We start from the raw sequence: 19,506 nt of genomic DNA, 5'->3' as shown, positions 1-19,506 counted from the left end.
TAACTGACTGCATACAATTTCCTCGCCCGTGATAATGTAAAGCTCAATCGAAATTAATTTACAATGCGGCTCATGTGAAACAACCAACGTTGTGAACGTGCAGTTAGTTCACACTGCAGAGAATAAAGGGCACATATCGAAGTTTTCAGAATTGTGATTTTTCTGTCCAGAGGGGGGCAGTGATTCAATACCGTTGGCTCTCAGTGTTGTATCAGCAAATTACCTTATGCTAATTTGCTGGTTTTCTCTCCGTTTATAATATATTTGTGTTGTTGTTTTCAAATGTATGCATATTGTATGAAGTAGGTAGCCTAAATGAAAGAATATTGCGACAAACAATCAGAATAAATACCAGTAATGGGAGTCTATCATACTAATAAAATGCAGGTGATTCATTCAATGTAGCAAACTAACTGTTAGTTTTACTAATTAATTATCTAATTGAGGGGTTTCATGAATGTGCCCTTCGACCAACCACCATAGTAGCTATAACATGAATAGGTTACTTCACCACCACTGGCATTCCTCTCGTTACACTGTCCCAATGGGAGCATGCTGTGTGAAATATCCACGGCAATTCATTCACAAATAGCGCCCCTGATCTCAGCTTGTTTACCCAAGTGAAGGAAATACAGCGTTTCAGCGACACGCCTCTCGATGCTAGAATTAGCCATGGGCATATAAAACAGACGAAATCCAGACTTCAGATATCTTACAAGGAAATACCTTCCAAAATGACATGGATTGTGCTGCTCCTCTCTGTTGCTCTCGCCTTCACAGACGCAGAGGAACATGCGGTCAATGGTATGTGGAACAAGTCTTCAATTTGCTTTAAAGTTTCGGTGTAAATCGATAAAAAAAACTATGTACAATGAATAACGCACTGTTGCCGACATTTAAAATGTAGATATCTTACAGAGCAATGCGGAGAAATTGCATTATTGAATCAGAATCATTCAAATTTTATGGTACAGAAGATTGATGTTTTCTGCGGTATCTATTTTATCGGTGGAATTTTACAACAGTATACAGGCATATTTATAAATAATAGAACAATACATTTTGTATAAACGCTATCGTCAGTGATGTTATTGGGTTAGTGCACCATGCAACGACTAAAACCAAGTTTTTATGCCTAATTATGTTGAACTTGGAGGCAAAGTTGGTAGCACAGAGGGGCTTTTGATCAGACCAAGCCAATATAGTACACCAAAGTAGTAAAACATACCTTTTCTGTATGATATATAGGATAATAACGTTATTTTGTAACTCTGTGGTTCACTGAATAGTATACGCTCTTTATTAGTTCTGCAAAATAGAAATTCATTAATTCGTAAGAATGCTCAATTACGGAAAACAAATTAATACTGAAATCGACCATTTAAGAAAAAAATTAAACACTGCATATTGTACATTACAAATTGTAGTACATTCAGTCAGCAGATTATCCAGAGCAGTGGTTCTTAACCTTATTGGAGGTACTGAACCCTGCAAGCTTCATCAGTGAATTCACCGAACCCGAAAAATAAAATATGATTTCTTCAAAACATAGGTATATATTTTATTGGAAAATAAAATATATACCTATGCTTTTATCAGACCACTGATCCAGAGCGACCTAATATCAAAGAGAGCAGAAGTGCTTCCACAAGTTATGTAAGCAAACATGCTAGAATATGAAAAAAAAAAGTATGAAACAACTTGTGTGTTTTTCTCAGTGCAAGGGACGTACACGATGGTGGTGTTTAATGACATTTTGTCTGGCTGTGGTTCCAGAGCTCTTCTCTTTGATTGGGACCGCATCTCAGAAAACCCACGGGGCCGGCCTGAGCGACTCATCAGAACCCACCCAGAACCAGAGCAGAGCTGGGGCCAAGGACCCATCTCTGCCTGTCAATGAGCTTCTCAGGGAGAACGGCAGGTCCGGGGAGTCCAAGTACAGCCTCCCACCCTTGTCCGGCGGGATGTTGCCCAAACACAGCGACTTGGCCCCCCTGCCCCGCCCTGGCCACCACAACAAGAGTAAAAAAAACGCCAAGAGTGACCGGCTTCCAACTGAGCACAACAGCGAGAAGACCAGAGGGGAAGGCCCTCCTGACCTGCTCGCCAAGCCCACCGTGGTCAACATCTCCAACCGCACACAGAAAGGTGTCCCAGACACCCTCCCCGGCGGTCCGTCCCAGAATGACCCTGATATCCGCCACAACACCCGGTCTCGCAGTCAGCCCCACCCGGCCTCCCCTCGCAGGGACACCCCGGCCCGAAAGCTGGACCCAGAGGAGAACCGGCCGGGGAAGTCCAGTCTGTACCAGCCAGGCGGCAGCCTCAGGAACAACAGCAGGCCATCGGTCTTGTTCAACCGGAGATCATCAAGCCTGCTGTACCACTTTGACATTCTGAAGAAAGGTAGAGAACTGTTTTCCCATAACGCACCACAGGAATATAACAGTGATGAGGGGATTGCAGTCAATTGGTCTAATCGCTTCTCAAGCCGCAAAATTGCTGCAATGGCGCTGTTGCTTGAATAACTGCTTTGTATGAAAATTTCACCAGTAAACAATTGTGGGAAAACGTCAAAGTGAGATCAGTGATGATAAAGCGATGCTTTGGAGGCTGGAGTGAGAATCAAAAGTGCCTGGAGAGCCCACCAAGATTGGAATGTGACGATACGGTTTCATAATGACGCCACAATGACTGACCTGGTTTCATAATGCCATAATTTCCTCTTTCAGAATCAGACTTCACCCCAGAAGCAGTCTGCTTGAGTGAATGCCGGCGGGAGAAGGAGGAGAGGGAGCACTGCTGCTACAGTGAATTCGGTAAGGCTGTGCTGTGCGGGGCCACCAAACTTAAAAGATATTCAGCCCTGCAGCTATGGTTGGCTTTGCAGAAGCACTCCCAACAGAGAATTAGTGAAGAGAAGGTGTGGAGGAACTGTCACTTTAGGATAATGACACCTCCTTCTTGTCCTGTCTGTTAGTGCAGTCCTTTTGAATTTCTAGAAAAAGAAGAGAAAGATTATGAAGTTCATAACGACCAGTGAAAGGGTCTGTGTAAAATTCCACTGTCCTTCACTGAAAATCCCTTTATCAGCATACTTGTATTACCAAGGATTTCTCACAGCTTATGTGTGGTGTTGCAGACATCCCCTTGTTCAACACCGTTCCCCTTATTGTGTTTTTGAATGTCCTTCTGGAGCCTTATGTTCTCACACATTTTTAGAGACTAATTACAATCTGTGCTGTGTTCACCGTTTGTAATGGTTGAATGAACTTGCCAGCGGCCATACCACCCTGTGCCCTCATCAGGGCTAGCTGTTGCTAAGCAGCTGTGGAGTTGGTTCATACTTGACCCCCCGAGAAAACTAGGTGGCTGCTGGAAGAGGTGAGAATACTCCTCCCTCTGGTCCAAAACTCCTGCACAGTGATGACCACTGTGTCGTTGGAGGTGCCATCATTTGCATGATACTTTAAACTGAGATCCTGACTCTCTGTAGTCATTGAAGATCCCATGGAACTTTCTTTGAAAGAGTAGGCATGTTAGCACCTCTGTCCTGGCCACAAACACTATCTACACTCACTGAGCACTTTACACCAACTTATTCATGTGATTATCAAATAAGCCAATCGTGTGGCAGCAGTGAAATGCAAAAATCATGCAGGTATGGGTCAGGAGCGTCAGTTAATGTTCACATCAACCATCAGAATGGGGAAAAAATGTGATCTAAGTGACTTTCATTGTTGGTGCCAGGCAGGGTGCTTTGAGTATCTCAGAAACTGCTGATCTCCTGGGATTTCACGCACAACAGTCTCTCGAGTTTGCAGAGAATGTGCGAAAAACAAAAAAACCTCCAGTGAGCAGCAGTTTTGTGGGCAAAAACACCTTGTTAATGAGAGAGGTCAGAGGAGAAGGGCCAGAATGGTCAAAGCTGATAGGAAGGTGACAGTAACACAAATAAATACACATTACAACACTGGCATGCAGAAGAGCATCTCTGAACACACAACGCGTCAAAAGTGGATAGGCTACAGCAGCAGAAGACCAATATGTCTAAAAAGCAAGTCTAATGAATACCTAAAAGTGCTCACTGAGTGTATATCTACCTGTATCACTAGCCTCTATATCAACTTGGTGAGACAATCTCTTACATTCCTACCCACTTTGATGCCCTGGGCTGTCTCGGCAAAGCAGAACAGAGAAATGAGTGACACAAAGAGTCCCTGTTGCACGACGTATGACCTTGTGGTTGTTCCGCCGACTCCCCCCTTCCTCCCAGCTGTGTGTCCTTTACGTCGATCGCTCAGCCTGATGTGTGATCGAGCCTCGCTTCCTCTCTCCCCTTCTCAAGCCATCAACGGGATCGTGCACGACCTGGAGGTGATCCGCAGGGGGATACGCCTCGCCACGCTGCTGGTCAGCAGCGACGGCTTCTACAAAATGAGCCGTCTCTACGTCACCCCGGACAGCTACTTCTTTAAGGTGCAGGTCCTGGTGCTAGACACTTACAAGTGCTCCAAGCCCTGCCCGGAACTCAAGCTCGGTAGGCATCCTCTGTGTTTTAGCACCTCTCTTCTTTTCCCCCCCATTTAATCATCTCATCTCTCACTCTATTTTCATAATCCATCTGTTGCTGCTGTTTTTATTGATATCCAACAAGGAGGCAATGTAAAGCCGTGGCGAGAGAGCCGAGCTCGTCAACCCCAAAAAAGTTGGAACATTCAGATCCCAAGCGAGGCTCGTATTTTGCACTTTGAAGACAACTACGAGGTCTCTGTCAAGGAACTAGTGCTGGTGATAAATGACTCAAGTGATAAAAGTTGAGTAGAGCGAGTTAACTTTGCGAATGATGCAAAAAGAGCAGCGTGCTCTACGGGATGATCAAGATGCACAGATAAAGCCGTGATGCCATGAAGAAAACGGGTATGGTCAGAATGCTCTTGCTCCGTGAGTTAAAATACACGTTGTGTGTTGCTTTGCAGGTAGCAGGTACATCGTAATGGGACAGATCTACCACAGGAGGCGGCACTTACCCAACGACCTTTTGGCTCTTCTCGGGGGGAGACTCAAGCCAGGGGACGGCATCCTGAGAAGCAACAACTACGTCAAGAGATTCAACAAGAGGCGGCACCAGAAGGCCCAGGAGGCATCCCGCTCCAGGTGTCGATGAGCCCCCGGAGGCTCCGCCGCCCCCTGCTGCACGGGCAGAGACAATGCGGCCGCTGCCGAGAAGAGTCCTATAATCACGCAACTTACTCAAGACAGAGGAAACCGGGAAGAGGCTATTTCTGTGTGCCTGTGTATTGTGCCTTTTGCCTTAAGTGGAGCGGCAGCATTTTACTTCCACGGCATCCATCTTATTCTTGCTTCTGGTCTGCCATAATATGTGGGGAAATAATAGCTTACCAGGATGTCGTAACAGAGCAAGACGTATGCAGAGTTGGGTCTCAGTTTCGAGTTGGGTCTCAGTTTGAATTTATGTAGAACTGGATGAACTGGTTTCACTCTGGATGAATTTGGTAATGTTTCAACACTGATAAAATAACCAATTGGAAAATATTTTGTACTCGACACCTTTTGGGCACTGACAACCACACCCATTAGGACCCTAATGAAGGCCCACATAGCTAAAATGAGATATTTAGACAAGCATATTTTTCTACAAGGGGAAGTGGCTGTTAAGAATCCTGCACACATTAACTGCCCTTCTCAACTTGCAAGTCCAGGTTATCAGTTCTTCTGGGAAACACTACACTGTCCTTGGCTGTTAACGCTGCTTCTTCGACCACAGTGCTTCAGTAGCGTTTGCTGTATCGAGCTACAAGAGTGTGTCTGTATTGATGGAAACTTGCAAAGAACTAGGAGTCTGTTGATTCACTGCTGGCCAGCAGAACATAAAGTCCTCTTTTTACTCATGTACACTTGCAGTTGCTCTCTCTCTCTCTCTCTCTCTCTCTTATTTTCTTCCTCTTATCAGAATTCAGGAAATGCACTGTTATGCTAAAAGAAAGTGGGGGAACAGGGTGGGAAGGGCCTGGAAAAGCAACTGCAACCAAAGGAAAAAGAAAATCCGGGGGGAAAAAAAAAGAACCCAGCAAATTACTCAAGTGCTGCATTTTAGCACACAAGAGGGCTATTTTCCCAACTTTAATTATGAGCGTGCGTTGAAATATTTGCCTGCAAACACTGACTTCAAACGGGGCCGGTCCGGGGCCGCCATTAAGGGTGTTTGTGCAGGAGAGACCGTAAATCTAATCGCTGGAATCTGATCCCGGCTGCACCTGGCCTCACGACCGCCGCGCGTGCCCGGGCCCTGCCGGAACGGCGGGTTCACAGGGACCGCCACCCAGGGCCGGGTCTGCTCACGTCTGCTGGTGTCTGCCTGTGTCTGCCGGTGTCTGCCTGTATCTGCCGGTGTCTGCTCGCGTCTGCTCGTGTCTGCTCGCGTCTGCTCGCGTCTGCCTGTGTCTGCTCGTGTCTGCTTGTGTCTGCTCGTGTCTGCTCGTGTCTGCTCGTGTCTGCCTGTGTCTGCTCGTGTCTGCTCGTGTCTGCTCGTGTCTGTCGGTGTCTGCCTGTGTCTGCACGTGTCTGCTCCTGTCTGCCTGTGTCTGCTCCTGTCTGCCTGTGTCTGCTCGTGTCTGCCTGTGTCTGCCTGTGTCTGCCTGTGTCTGCTCGTGTCTGCCTGTGTCTGCTCGTGTCTGCTCGTGTCTGCTCGTGTCTGCCTGTGTCTGCTCGTGTCTGCCTGTTTCTGCTTGTGTCTGCCTGCGTCTGCTCGTGTCTGCCTGTGTCTGCCTGTGTCTGCTCGTGTCTGCCTGTGTCTGCTCGTGTCTGCCCGTGCGCAGGCAGCGCACCCCCCCGACAGGGGCCGGGGGCTCAAAGGACACATTCAGGCAGGGAGGAGGGGAGGGAGGCGGACGGACGTGGGAAGGTCGGGTTCGGGGAAGGGAGAGGGTTATGCAAATGAGACGGGAGGTTGGAGCTCCGGCTTTTCCTGCTTCGGAGGAAAGCCTTTAATGGCAGATTAAAGGGCCGTCCCAGCCCGCAGGCACGCGGGCCGGACTGACCTGCAGCTGGAGAGGTGTGGAGTGAAGTGAGGAGTGCACACAAGCTTGTCCTGACCCAAAATAAAAACAACTAATAAAGCAGTTTATTTAAAACAAAACCTCTCTGAATCCGTTATTTTCCTCATTGCGTGAGCGTTAGCCGTGTCATTTCTGCACGAGAGACTAGCACACACACACACACACCACCAAGCCTGTGGAAGCAGATGGCACGTGGACACAGAATGAGTGGCAAGGTGCCATCCGGGCAAGACGTACGCGGAGTTGTCCGTGGCGGAATAAAGCATTGCGGCGTACCGCGCCGACAGGGAAGGAGCCGACAGCGGAGCCTTCTGTAGCCGGCCACAGCGGCCCGTCGTCACGGCAGCGAGCGTAGCGTCTCCCAGCCTGCGAGCGGCGTATCTGGAGATCGGCGCTCCAGGGAACAGACGGCGGCAGGAAGCGCTCTCTCCGCATCTCCACCGCCATCAGAACAGAGCATTCCATACATGGAGGGGGCTGGGGGCTGGGTCTCTTCCTGTGTGACCGACCGTGGCTGGCCCAAAGAGGGGAGGGTCAGCGATGAGGTCATCTGCAACACTGGGGTGTCCACGCTCGTTGTTTAAAATGCCTGCCGGAGGGAGGAGCGACGTGGGCCAGCGTGACGGGCAGCTCTGGTGCCGGTTCAGGTCTCAGCTTCTCTAAACAGGAGGCAGGGTGAGGGCACGGGGCCCGTACGGAGCAGCACGGCCAGCCTGACCTGCCCTGAGGAGCAGTAACAACACTGAGCCTTCTGCCAACCCCGCTCATTCTCCCTCTCAAAGGGCAACACACTCCATAACAGGGGCAGACATTTAAAGGAGTTTAAACTGACTGCGCTGAAGAAAAAAACCAAAAAAAAAACCCCAGTGACCATTACCTGTCAGCAGACAGAAAATGAGTCATCACGGCAGCCCTCGCTGATGTCAGTCTGGTCAAACAGCTCAATTTAAAAATGACACGCTTTATTTCATGGAACATTTCGATCAGTTTCCTCCGCACGCAGACGGGCAAGCAGGAAGCGGCAGTGCTTGCGTCACCTCGGTAACACAGAGACGCCTCTGTCTCAGCGAGACAACAGAGAACGCCCCGCCTGAAACCGTCTCAAGAGCACAACCCGCAGCGAGTGCAGGTGCGTTCGGCCTTCTCAAAAGAGCCCACACGTGTACAGAAACAGAAATCCCAGCACAGTGAGACTAACAGGACGAGAAACTTATCGCAACAATGGAATGTGATTCAATCATTACTGCTTGCAGGTGATTCAATTCAGGAACTATTTTAAGAAAAAAAAAATCATTTTACCAGGTAACTGGGTAACTCCAAGATAGCAGTTCATATCTGACCTCATCTAAAGGGGATTTGACCATATTTAGAATTCTAGAATTAGAGGTGGGATATATGGAGTGGTGCAAGGAGCATTTCTATCAACAAACAGGTAGTGCAGAGGTAGAACTGATATCTATGGATTTATAAACATATATCAGGTTTATACACTCAGTGAACTTTATTAGGTATTTATTAGACCGCTACAACTGTTGTAATGTGTGGTTATTTGCGTTACTGTCACCTTCGACAAGTCTGGCCCTTCCTCACTGACATTAACAAGGCGTTTCTGCCCACAGAACTGCCTCTCACTGGACGTTTTTTTTTATTTTTGCACCATTCTCGGCAAACCCTAGAGAATGTTGTGTGTGAAAATCCTAGGAGGTCAACGGCGATACTCCAACTACCCTGGCACCAATGATCATTCCATGGTCAAAGTCACATTTCTTCCCCATTTGGTCTGAAAAACAGCTGAACCTCTTGACCACGTCTGCATGCTTTTATGCATTTAGTTGCTGCCACTTAATTGGCTGATTAAATATTTGCATTAACAAGCTGCACAGGTCTGCCTAATAAAGTGCTCACTGAGTGTACACATATAGCATCATCAAGAGGTCTTGGGGAAAAGGAAATGAACTGGAAACAGCTGTGGGTGTTCAGCACAAATAAACGGGTTCATAAAGACCTATTCTCACGGGGGTCACAGATCGTTATGCTGTGCGCATTGTCTGCCAAACAACAGCGCTCTCCCACCGAAGAGAGACGAATGCGTGACAGCGCATAGGCTTCCCAACGGTCAGAACCGCGGTTACTGATCCCACAAACCACACCAGGACCGCAGCAGTGCGCAGTGACCGAGAGACAAATTCAGCTAACAAAACTAAAAAAAAAAAAAAACCAACAACTGTGGAATTCAGAATAAAAAAAAAATAAAAAAACAAGTGGGGACTAAAGACTGCACTGCAAATTTGATGTCAAAAACATTACTTTATTAACTAGGATGAAATGTCCTATCCAGTACAAAAAAAGGATATCTTTAAAGTTGCCACAATCTGTTAAAAACATAGATAGCATCTATTTCCTACTCAGAGGAAAATCTTTTCCACTAATAATTTTCTCAACATTAATCAAAATGAATAGTTCCATAGATATGAATAAATAATACAGGTATTGTGATGAAGTGATGTGCAGAATTATTTTGTTTCCTTTACATAACTCATTAGAGTCCATACATCCCCCCCCCCCCCACACCCCCACCCCCCAAATCAATATGCACACAATATGCAGCAGTTTAAATATAAAGGGCAATTTCACCTAAATGCAAATTTCACTGAGTGAAGTGAAAACAGTCGAGTGCTAAAACTTGGAGGACTAGTAATGTTCAGGTAGGTTTAAGAGCAAAATAAAAAATAGAAATGTACAATCTGCTCGCAAGTCGTCGACAACATCAATTTAGATTTGCATTTGCAGCTAACTCGATATTCCATCTCAATATTACGCGAGGTCATAGCTCACCGGCGTGGGACTGACGCACAGTCAGACCCAAAGGGTCAGGTTACTTTTGGGACAGCAAGGCCTCAAAAAAGCGTTTGTCCACCCAATGAAAGCTCCTCTTCAGAGATGCTCGAGGCAATTTTAACACTGCCGTAAGAAACTATTGCCCCGCCTTATAAAATTCCAGATCAGGAAGAGCTCAAAAAAAACAAGGCTGAATTTGCAAAGAGTCTCATTTAAAAAGTCTTCATACAAACCCCACTGTATAAAGATGACCCACTCCCCATCAAAACCGTTTATTTTAAGAGCGACTACATTTGCACCAGGCATTCAGACAAGAGCCTTCCCGACTGCGGTCTGACTCAAGTGAAGCTAAGCTACGGTTCAGCATCCCTTTCGTATCGAGTCCGAAATGACATTACATTTAGGTTTAATATGCCCTTTATTCTTCCGTTATAACCTTCCCAACTGTCCCCTCTTTCTCTGGGAAAGGATCGTGGAAAGGGTTTCATGTTTTCTTTTCTTTTTATTTTGTATTAAATGGGTGAATGTCTTCAATGAAGCACGGGTGCAGACACCTCTATCAGTGTGGGAGAGATCTCAGTCTTCTCCTTTTATTATGTTTCATATACATCAATATTTCTTCAGCTGTAATACAAAAAACAGAAAAACAAAAAAGGAAAAACAAAATTCAATCTGACAAAAGTTTTACAAACAGGATAGCTTCAAATACACATTGCTCTTCCAATTTCAGTCGGTCACTACTGCAGGGCGATTTATAGATATATAATTATATATATGTAAAATATATATAGATTATATATATATAAAATCAGTCTCTTAGTGCCTCTCTGGGCCGTGAAACGTTGACTACTTGGAAGGCCCTTCTGATTTCCAAATCACTCTGCATTTCAACAGCTCCTTTCAAACACAGAAGAGACCAATGGGTGTGACTGTTATTCAAACCTTCCACTACAGGACTCGGGTGAGGAGAAAAGAAAAAAAAAAGGAAAAAAAAAGTACATCGGTCAGGCAAAATCTGATTTCACCCCAACAAATAAAAATATTCGACGAATGTGTTTTTCGATACAAAATTTTGAAATGATGAATCAGCTACAGAATAAATACAGGCCTCTGAATGTACTTGCGGCCGTGTCCGTTTGCCGGGGTGCGGCGACCAACTTCAGAGCTTTTCTCAACTTCCTTTAACTGCTCAAAAAATTATTACAAAAACAAAAAAAAACAAAAAGAAGAGGGGAAAAAAAGAAAAGAAAAGCATCTCTCCCCCCTCTTTAAACGACTGAGCCAAGAACACCCCCACCTCGTGACAGCCATTTTGTGTTTGGACGAGACCATCCACAGCCAGGTTCTGCACTCTCTCCTGCCGGCTCCGCCTTCTTCACATGGAGCTGAGCAGAGCCCACAGTCCCGCAGGGGGGGCAGGAGGCCCCTCGGAGATTATGCTGGTTTAAACGACACGGACTTCCTTTCGCCGGGGAGGGGGGCGGGGGTTGGGGGGTTGGGGGGTGGTGGTGGTGCATGGGGTGGAGGGAGGGAGGGGGGGAGGGGGGGGTAGGGACGGCACCCAAGCTGAAGAGGTAGCCTGGTTCTGCCATGGGTTAATGTTCAGAGAGACCAGATTCCTGCTGTTTATGACTTAGAGCAAAGAGCTGTGTATTCTAAGAAGCTGTAGACTGTAGTTTGTTGTTATGAGACCTACAGAATACGGAAAGAGAACAGATGAGGACCCTTGGTTTACTTTTTTTTATTAAATGTTTCAACAGACAAGTCAAATGTTATGGTAATATGAAAACAAACAGTACAGGATGCCAGGGGGGGTCGGACATTTGAGAAAAAGAAACAGCAGCCATGTTGGTGTAACACTAGCTTCCCATAAACACAAATAGCTATACGGCTCTCGAAAAGAGAGCGGCTTTCTGTGTGGATGAACTTAAGAATCCATGCAAAAGGCATTGGATACGTTTGTCGTCTTTCCTATTGATGAAATTCCTACGGAGGCATTCTTTTTAAACCATAAAATAATCCTTCACAAAAGGATTTAAAAGCATACAACATATACAAATAAACTGGATCAAAGATTCTAACCAATTCATCTTGCAACCATTTAAAATGTCCAGATAAGGACAACACTATAATTAAGGCTAAGCAGTAAGAAGATGCCCAATTAGGTTTGACGGCCTGGATTTACACATGCCTGTTGAAGTGAACTGCATGATAAAGCAATCCAGCTGCAAGCCAGTAGTAACACAGCTAGATGAAAACTAGGAGAGGGTGGAAGCAACAGGCAACACACTTAATCTTTGCACATTAAAATTCACTTTTTCTTCTGCTGCGGTCAACGTATCTGGGAAGGCACCCACCACAGAAACCTGACCACTTAAATTAAGATGTGGTTTTCCAGCGCTCAACTTTACATCATGTGGTCTAACGATTGCCCAGGTATGCCCTCTACGTGTGCTTCTGCCTGAGAACTGATTTTTTTACCAAATTACTAAATAAAAAAAAAAGTATGTCCCTTGTAATTCTTCAGGTAACTTCACTATCAACATGGCTGCAATGTTGCGATTGTCATTGGAGACATCTTTGTAGTTCGGGTTATAAAACTTTATTACAAAATTAATTATATCGTACGGTTTTGATTACATTTTTTTTTTTCTTTTTGTGACTTTATATAATGGTAGAGAATTTCCGCTGTTTATGAAACAGCACGTTCATGATTAAATATTTAGAGATCGACCCCAGCATCCAGTTCAGACTCCGGCTATTAGGCCGGACTTATGACATCACAATCTGCAAAGAAAGAGAGAGAGATGGATGGCGTAAATAAATGCATGCGGGGGGCCAATGAACACACAAGGCGAGGCGATGAGAGGCGCAAACTGACCAATCACAGCACAAGACAAGCTACTGCTGAAGCCACAGGCAGGAATGAGCTGCAGGCCAGACTGCGACCGTGACAGACAGCGCTGTTACACACTGCTGCACAGGTGCTGTCACGCACGCACACGCACACGCACACGCACACACAGACACAGACACACACAGACACACACAGACACACACAGACACACACAGACACACACAGACACACACACACACACACAGACACACACAGACACACACAGACACACACACACAGACACACACACACACAGACACACACACAGACACACACACAGACACACACACAGACACACACAGACACACACAGACACACACACAGACACAGACACAGACACACACACACCCACACCCACACCCACACCCACACCCACACCCACACCCCTCTGCAGATCACAGGCAGGTCTGAGAGAGGCCCGAGAGATCACAGACAGGTCTGAGAGAGGCCTGAGAGATCACAGACAGGTCCGAGAGAGGCCTGAGAGATCACAGACAGGTCTGAGAGGGGCCTGAGGCTCTGCAGATCACAGACAGGTCTGAGAGAGGCCTGAGAGATCACAGACAGGTCTGAGAGAGGCCTGAGAGATCACAGACAGGTCCGAAGGAGACCCGAGAGATCACAGACAGGTCCGAGAGAGGCCTGAGAGATCAGACAGGTCCGAAGGAGACCCGAGAGATCACAGACAGGTCCGAGAGAGGCCTGAGAGATCAGACAGGTCCGAGAGAGGCCTGAGGCTCTGCAGATCACAGACAGGTCTGAGAGGGGGCTGAGGCACACAGATCACAGACAGGTCTGAGAGGGGAGGCAGGGGGCAGGACCAAGCGCAAAACGACAAGCTCTGCACATGGCCCGGCACACGAAGCCTAAAGGCCGGAAAACCTGCAGCACACGAGGGGCCAAGCAGCTCCACTGCAGCCAAGCCCCTGCAAACAGGCGCAGGAAACCCCGGCAGGGCAGCGAAGCGAGCAAAGATCACACACAAGCAAAAATGGCGGAGAACAAAAAGCATGAAGCAGTGAGGTGGAGGAATAAGCAGAGAGAGAGAGAAATGGAGGAGGAGGAGGAGGAGGAGGAGGAAGAGACGAATAAGGCTTCTCCCCCCTGCAGGGAGGAGCGAGGCTCGCTGCTCTTACCTGCTTGCTTTGAAAGCTTTGAGCTTCTGTACAAAGAATGATTCGAGAACCTCAGCGCACTGGTAGAAGGGCGAATCGCTGGGGTTGTAGTAGCGGCAGTTGTCGAAGATTTTGGTCATGTCCGCCACGAACTCGGTGAGCTTCTTGTAATATCGCTTTTGTGCCCTGTCCTCCATTGTAGCTAGGTCTGGGGAGAGAGGGGTCGATTAAACAGCAGGCTACAGAGCAGGCCAACACAATCGGGTCAACATCAATCCCTGGAACGGCTCCACGTTTACTCGTACATTAATCTACATTTGGTCTCTTGCGCCTTATCAGTCACCGGGGTTCACCGACGCATCAACTCTTTCAAAGGGAACACGAATCATTCACTGTGAAGCCTTCGGCGTCTCTGTTCCTGAAGTGGAGATGTTCCTCTTAGACCAAAGGCGGCAATTTAACAGCGTTTTTTTACAAGGTAATCCACTGTGCTCTTTTCACAGAGCCTTTGAAACGCCTCGATATAAACGATAATAGTTTTTCTTTTTCTCCTTGAAGCGGCCTTTGCACAGCCCGGAAAGAGGCGAGCTTAACGCACATCACCATCCTTCAGCGGAATCCATACGCCACTTTACGGACAGAAATCGCTTTAAGCAGAACTCCAATATAAAGAAAGCTCAGGCGTGTCCTTGGGACTGATGATATCTGGAGTGGGCCGGTGGAAAAATACTAACATTTGCACAGAAAGCGTTCTCGCGCAGCCATTAGATTGCATCTCGGCGTTTCGGTGCCGTTTGTCACTAACTGCGGTCCGGCCGCCTGCTGTTTCCAGACCGGCGCGGGGGCAAACAGTCCAGTCTTTCCACAGGTCATTAACGGTGTGTTTGCACCGGAGTTCAAAAGGCCTGCTGACGCCAGCTGCCATTCACGTGGGCAGTTTGATCTGGGCTGGAGGTAGGGCCGCTAATGGCCCACCTTGCAGCGGGAGAGTCTGAACTGCTGCCGATTACACCTTTCCGTCTGAAAAAAGGGCCACTCTGTTTTCTTCTAAAAGCATGTGTGTGCCTGTGAGTGGGACTGTGTGTGTGTGTGTGTGTGTGCCTGTGAGTGAGACTGTGTGTGTGTGTGTGTGTGTGCCTGTGACTGAGACTGTGTGTGTGTATACGTGTGTGTAACGTGCGTGTGGGTGTAATGGGAATGCATGAAGCGGAGCTAGCGCTTACCCATAGGCTCCTTAATTACGCCGTAGTAATCTGGGGCATCGTTGGGATCCACGGGTTCTAAGAAAGGCCACGCCATTTTGTGAGCCTGAAAGAATTAATCAAAATACAATAGCATCAGCAAAATGAAGGGGAAAAAACTGTATTAGAAACAGCTGGTTCAATGGTACTCCTGCAAGACCTCCGTTTAAAAGGATGAGCAAATGGAACCGATGATAAAGACATAATCCCTAACACACTCTCTCACACACACACACACACACACACACACACACACACACACACACACACAGTGGACAGATCAGATAAAGGGGGACGGGAGGAACAGCGGGCCCTTTGTCCCGCCGGTTGCCGCGGCGACGTGCACACACACCTGTAAGGACCTGAGGATTCTCCTTAACCCCTCGTAGTCCTTGTCCGTGAGCGGCGTGAGGACCGTCATGGCGTCCTCGGTGGACTGGCACTGCGGGCACACGTACTCGTCGATGTGGGTCGCCTCGCTCTGCAGGATGCCCACGCACCGCCCGTGGTACCAGTTCTGGCAGCGGTCGCAGCCGATGTAGAACCTGGGAGAGAGGGGCAAGCGGTGCCGTTACAGCACACAGACGTACGGAGAAGAGGCCGTGACGTCACCCGCTGACTTTCCACGGGCGAGTGAAGAGGGTTTTAGGAAAAGCAGGGACCCTTATACCGTCGTGAAGTCCGGGCCGGACCGGGACATCCACTGAGATACGGAGATAATAAGCAACGCAAACTGTCCCAGATTCCACCACAAAACATAAGTAATATTGTCCAAATGTGGCAATAACTTGGCACATGGGGGGGGGGGGGGGGACATTGGATGAAGAACAAGCAGAAATAGTGACTACACATTCTCGTGGGGAAAAAATGACTGATTTGCATTGAAACAGCTGGCTGAAAGACCTACAGCATGCTGGCACTCGTGAGCAAGGTCTCTCAACAAGACCAGGAAGTGAGCTCGAAAAACAAAGCACGGTTTTTCCCCCACTGGATTACACCACGGGGAAAGAGTCCCGAGAGCATATTTCCTGTACTCTTCACTCTTCATATCAGCCGTGCGGGCCCTTGGTTAAACACTCGCACACTGCGTGTTGAGCAAAGCTGAACAAAATGTTTAATCTCCAGTTAGCTCTCTCTCCCCCCCCCCCCCCCAGTCGCCCCCCTCTTACTGCGACTCGTCGTAGGGCGTCCGGCAGATGCAGTACAGCTCCTCGGTGCTGCCCTCCTGCGCCCGTTTGCACTCGTTGCAGATGTAGTCGTCCATCTTCTTGGCTTCCTTCTCGGTGATGCCCACGCACTCGCCGTGGTACCAGTTGGTGCAAAGGTCGCAGCCGATGTAGAATCTGCGAGGGCGGAAATCACCGTCAGGACACCCTCAACCCGAATGTCACCAAGCCTCATTTGTGCGAACTGGGAAGTGTCGTTTTTTTTTTGCTATATACAGGCATGAATTCACACAATTGTTATCCATTTTTCATTGGCTAGCATGCAGACTATGTTTCTTCCGAATATAAATGGTGAAACCTATGAGTGAATTTTGATTGATGCTTATTCTTCTGCAATTACTGGATATTTCAGCGTACTACTTTTGTCATTTCATTTCATTGGGAAAACAAACACAGCTAAATACAGTCTAATATGAAAAGTATCATAAGATATGGTATTTTAATAGGCCGTAGCTCGGCGCAAACAGCTTCCTGAAACACGGGGGCGGAGGCAGGCGCTCCTCACTTTGACTCGTCGTAGGGCGTTTTGCAGACGCAGTAGAGCTTGGTGTCCTTCTTGGTGTCCTTTGAGGTAGTGGAGATCATCTTCTTCTTCTTGGGCTTGGTGGGGGTGTGGTCCCTGTCGTCCTCCCGCTTGCGCTTGTGGGCGGAGGGGGGCGAGGAGACGACGGTGGGGAGGGCCGCGGCCTGGGAGGCCTGAGCTGCCTGCGCCTTCTCCTTCTCTTTCTCCTTCTCCTTCCTCAGCTTGCTCAGGTCCTTCTTCAGCTCCTCCTGAGGCACAGAGCGGGGGAGTTAAGAGAGGGGCCCCCAGCCCGTCCCCCGCCCCGTACCGTCCCCAACACCATCCCCCCACCCTACGCCCACCCTAAACCCACCCTACACCGCCCACAGCCCAACAACACTCCACACCAGGAATCATCAAATCAAGCACTGCTGGTTCTCCACCCTCCCTTAACCTGGGAGTCAGGTGTGAAGACAGCCTGCCCAATCAGTAGCACTAATTGTTCAGTTAATAGCTGAAAAGAAGACCAGGGCTGGATTTGGATTCGAGGTGCTCTAGACTGTAGATGCTCCCCTCCACAAATTAGCCGACATCTGTATCACCATGTCAGAGCCACAGAAAATCAAACTAAGAGGTCCCACTTCACTGAGTGTCCTCTAAAAATACATTCCTGGAGGTGTGCGTGTCAGGAATGCCAAAGCAGGAGGACTGCAGTGAGGCATAGCTGTGGATACGGGTGTGTCAGCGCCACAGTACAGTGAATAACAGGCTGTATGTCTGGAGCGTGGGTACAGGCGTGGCATGACGGTGAAGAACTTCCATGCTAACAGAGTGAACTACAGGGGATTATTCAGGTTGAGTGAGAGGGCTGATTAGCCTCAGATAAATTGCGCAGACATTAAGGAGGTTAGTATTTTTTTCCACGGATAGTGATACATTTTCGTGGTAAAAAGGCGAGCATGGTTGGGCTGAACAGCCTGTTCTCGTCAGTATGTCATATAACAGTACATGTAATTTGGCTGACGCTTTTATCCGAAGCGACTTAAGAGTTAATTAGACAAAGCAGGAGACAATCCTCCCTTGGAGCAATGCAGGGTTATGGGCCTTGCTCAAGGGCCCCAACGGCTGAGCGGACCTTATTGTGGCCACACCGGGGTTCGAACCACCGACCTCGCGGGTCCCCCAGTCACGTACCTTAACCACTGCGCCACAGACGGGAGGTGGGGGTCTCGGAGCCGGGCGTCGGGAGTCAGGGGGGGGGCTCACCTGCACCTCCAGCTGCAGCTCTTTGTCCAGCAGGGCGCGCTTCTTCAGGATCTCGGCCTTCAGCTGCTCCTTGTGCTTGAAGAGCAGGGCGGAGAGCTTGGTGGCGTTCTGCTTGCTGCGCTTCTGCTCCACCGACTCCTCCCGCTTGCGCTTCTTGGCCGCCTGCTTCTCGCCCTTGTCGATCTTGTCCAGGATGAACTTCATCACCTGGTTGCAGACGATCATTCTGCGGAGGGAGGGGGGGGGGGGGGGGCGAGAACACAGCGGCCGCGGATGAAGCTCCGAACGCGGGTACGAAAAACCGCATTCTCCACCAGGGCGGATCACAAAGCAAATAACGGCAATAAAACACTGCATACTGACACTACAAAAAGGGAGATTCAACATAAACATGTCAAACTGCATTTAAAAAAATCGATTACACCACCCTTCCCGACACAATTTTAATTCTCATCTATAGTTCTTATGTATTATTAATTCTGGAAAGCTGCAACGGCCAGCAGGGGAGAGACATGCCCTTTGGCTCTTGTGTACAGTAGTATTTCTCGCGTAGGTCGTGGGGGGATGCTGTGGTTGCAGGGTTGCGGAGCCCCCCTGCACGTGGGAAATGGCTGGGAGTCGCATACACACAGAGCTTCACCAGCTGTGGGGGTCGGGGTCAGGCCTGGTTCCCAGACTCAACACGGCAACGGCCGCGGCCGCAGCGTAACCGAGGGACACGGGGCCCCTCGGCGGAGCAGGTCCGCCTCAACAAAGCACCTCCGGGGCCCCGGCCTGACCCTTCCCAGGAGCAGGGACACGTGGGTAAACACGGCCCTGAGGATTCACAAACACAAAACCCCCACGGCGGGGATAGCGGCTCCGGTCGTCCCCGGCAACGGCCGTACCTCTGGTTCTCCTCGCGCTCGGCGGGAGAGAGGGTCTTCTTCTGCTTCAGGTGCTCGATCACGGCGTTCTGCTTCATCACCACCTGCGGGAGAGGAGACGCCACCTAAGTCAGGCATGAGACCGCCGTCGCCAACAGCGCTCACGTTCAAGAAACTTCCGGAACAGCAAACACCTGTGAGCAAAACTACCACAAGATAAGATGATTCCCTAGACCAGGTGAATCCAGTCATATGTGAAAAGGACTGATTTGGGTGCAGGTTTTGGTTTTAGCCCATGAAACCTCAAGGTCTTGACTGAAGACCATACTCAGTCAAACGGTTGAATCTACACCGACATCGGCCTTTTCATATACAATTGGACGCCCCTGCTCGAGACTAACCCTAGGGGGCAATTCCAAGGTAACCGACGTTACAAATGCAGTATATCTTCACGGTGAAGTCCAATAGAGCTACTTA

The 19,506-nt window shown here is 48.6% G+C and overlaps 2 protein-coding genes across 21 annotated transcripts in view; one reads left to right on the top strand and one right to left on the bottom strand.

Moving 5' to 3' along the window:
* Positions 1–541: 541 nt before the first annotated feature.
* On the top strand, positions 542–6,429 carry LOC133122529 (UPF0450 protein C17orf58 homolog). Its single transcript, XM_061232543.1, has 5 exons — positions 542–804; positions 1,777–2,406; positions 2,733–2,819; positions 4,349–4,540; positions 4,980–6,429. The coding sequence occupies exons 1-5, from the start codon at positions 735–737 to the stop codon at positions 5,165–5,167; spliced, it is 1,167 nt and encodes a 388-aa protein (XP_061088527.1). The 5' UTR covers positions 542–734; the 3' UTR covers positions 5,168–6,429.
* Positions 6,430–10,476: 4,047 nt separating this feature from the next.
* Positions 10,477–19,506, bottom strand: part of bptf (bromodomain PHD finger transcription factor) — a 54,053-nt gene continuing 45,023 nt past the window's right edge. For 13 of the 20 annotated variants that reach the window (XM_061227683.1, XM_061227691.1, XM_061227665.1 and 10 more), the window contains 8 exons: positions 19,051–19,133; positions 18,092–18,389; positions 16,901–17,166; positions 16,339–16,512; positions 15,522–15,714; positions 15,152–15,236; positions 13,950–14,136; positions 10,477–11,609 (listed from right to left, as the gene is read on the bottom strand). In XM_061227683.1, the coding sequence (XP_061083667.1) occupies positions 11,573–11,609; positions 13,950–14,136; positions 15,152–15,236; positions 15,522–15,714; positions 16,339–16,512; positions 16,901–17,166; positions 18,092–18,389; positions 19,051–19,133 (1,323 nt within the window). In that variant the 3' untranslated portion in view covers positions 10,477–11,572. Of the gene's footprint in view, positions 11,610–11,643; positions 12,705–13,949; positions 14,137–15,151; positions 15,237–15,521; positions 15,715–16,338; positions 16,513–16,900; positions 17,167–18,091; positions 18,390–19,050; positions 19,134–19,506 lie in introns of those variants that run through there. The other 7 variants (XM_061227737.1, XM_061227728.1, XM_061227700.1 and 4 more) reach the window with 2 other exon arrangements.

Source organism: Conger conger, chromosome 2, assembly GCF_963514075.1.
Source record: "Conger conger chromosome 2, fConCon1.1, whole genome shotgun sequence".
Classification (NCBI taxonomy): domain Eukaryota; kingdom Metazoa; phylum Chordata; class Actinopteri; order Anguilliformes; family Congridae; genus Conger; species Conger conger.
Note: the sequence above shows the minus strand (reverse complement) of the source record. Positions and strands in the feature narration are given on the sequence as shown.

What these genes read in the sequence shown, in the direction of transcription:
- LOC133122529 (XM_061232543.1), top strand. Translation starts at nt 735, where the DNA reads ATGACATGGATTGTGCTGCTCCTCTCTGTTGCTCTCGCCTTCACAGAC. An exon ending in CTGCTGCTACAGTGAATTCG is followed by an intron (nt 2,820 to 4,348) that starts GTAAGGCTGTGC and finishes CCCCTTCTCAAG; the next exon opens with CCATCAACGGGATCGTGCAC. An exon ending in CTGCCCGGAACTCAAGCTCG is followed by an intron (nt 4,541 to 4,979) that starts GTAGGCATCCTC and finishes GTTGCTTTGCAG; the next exon opens with GTAGCAGGTACATCGTAATG.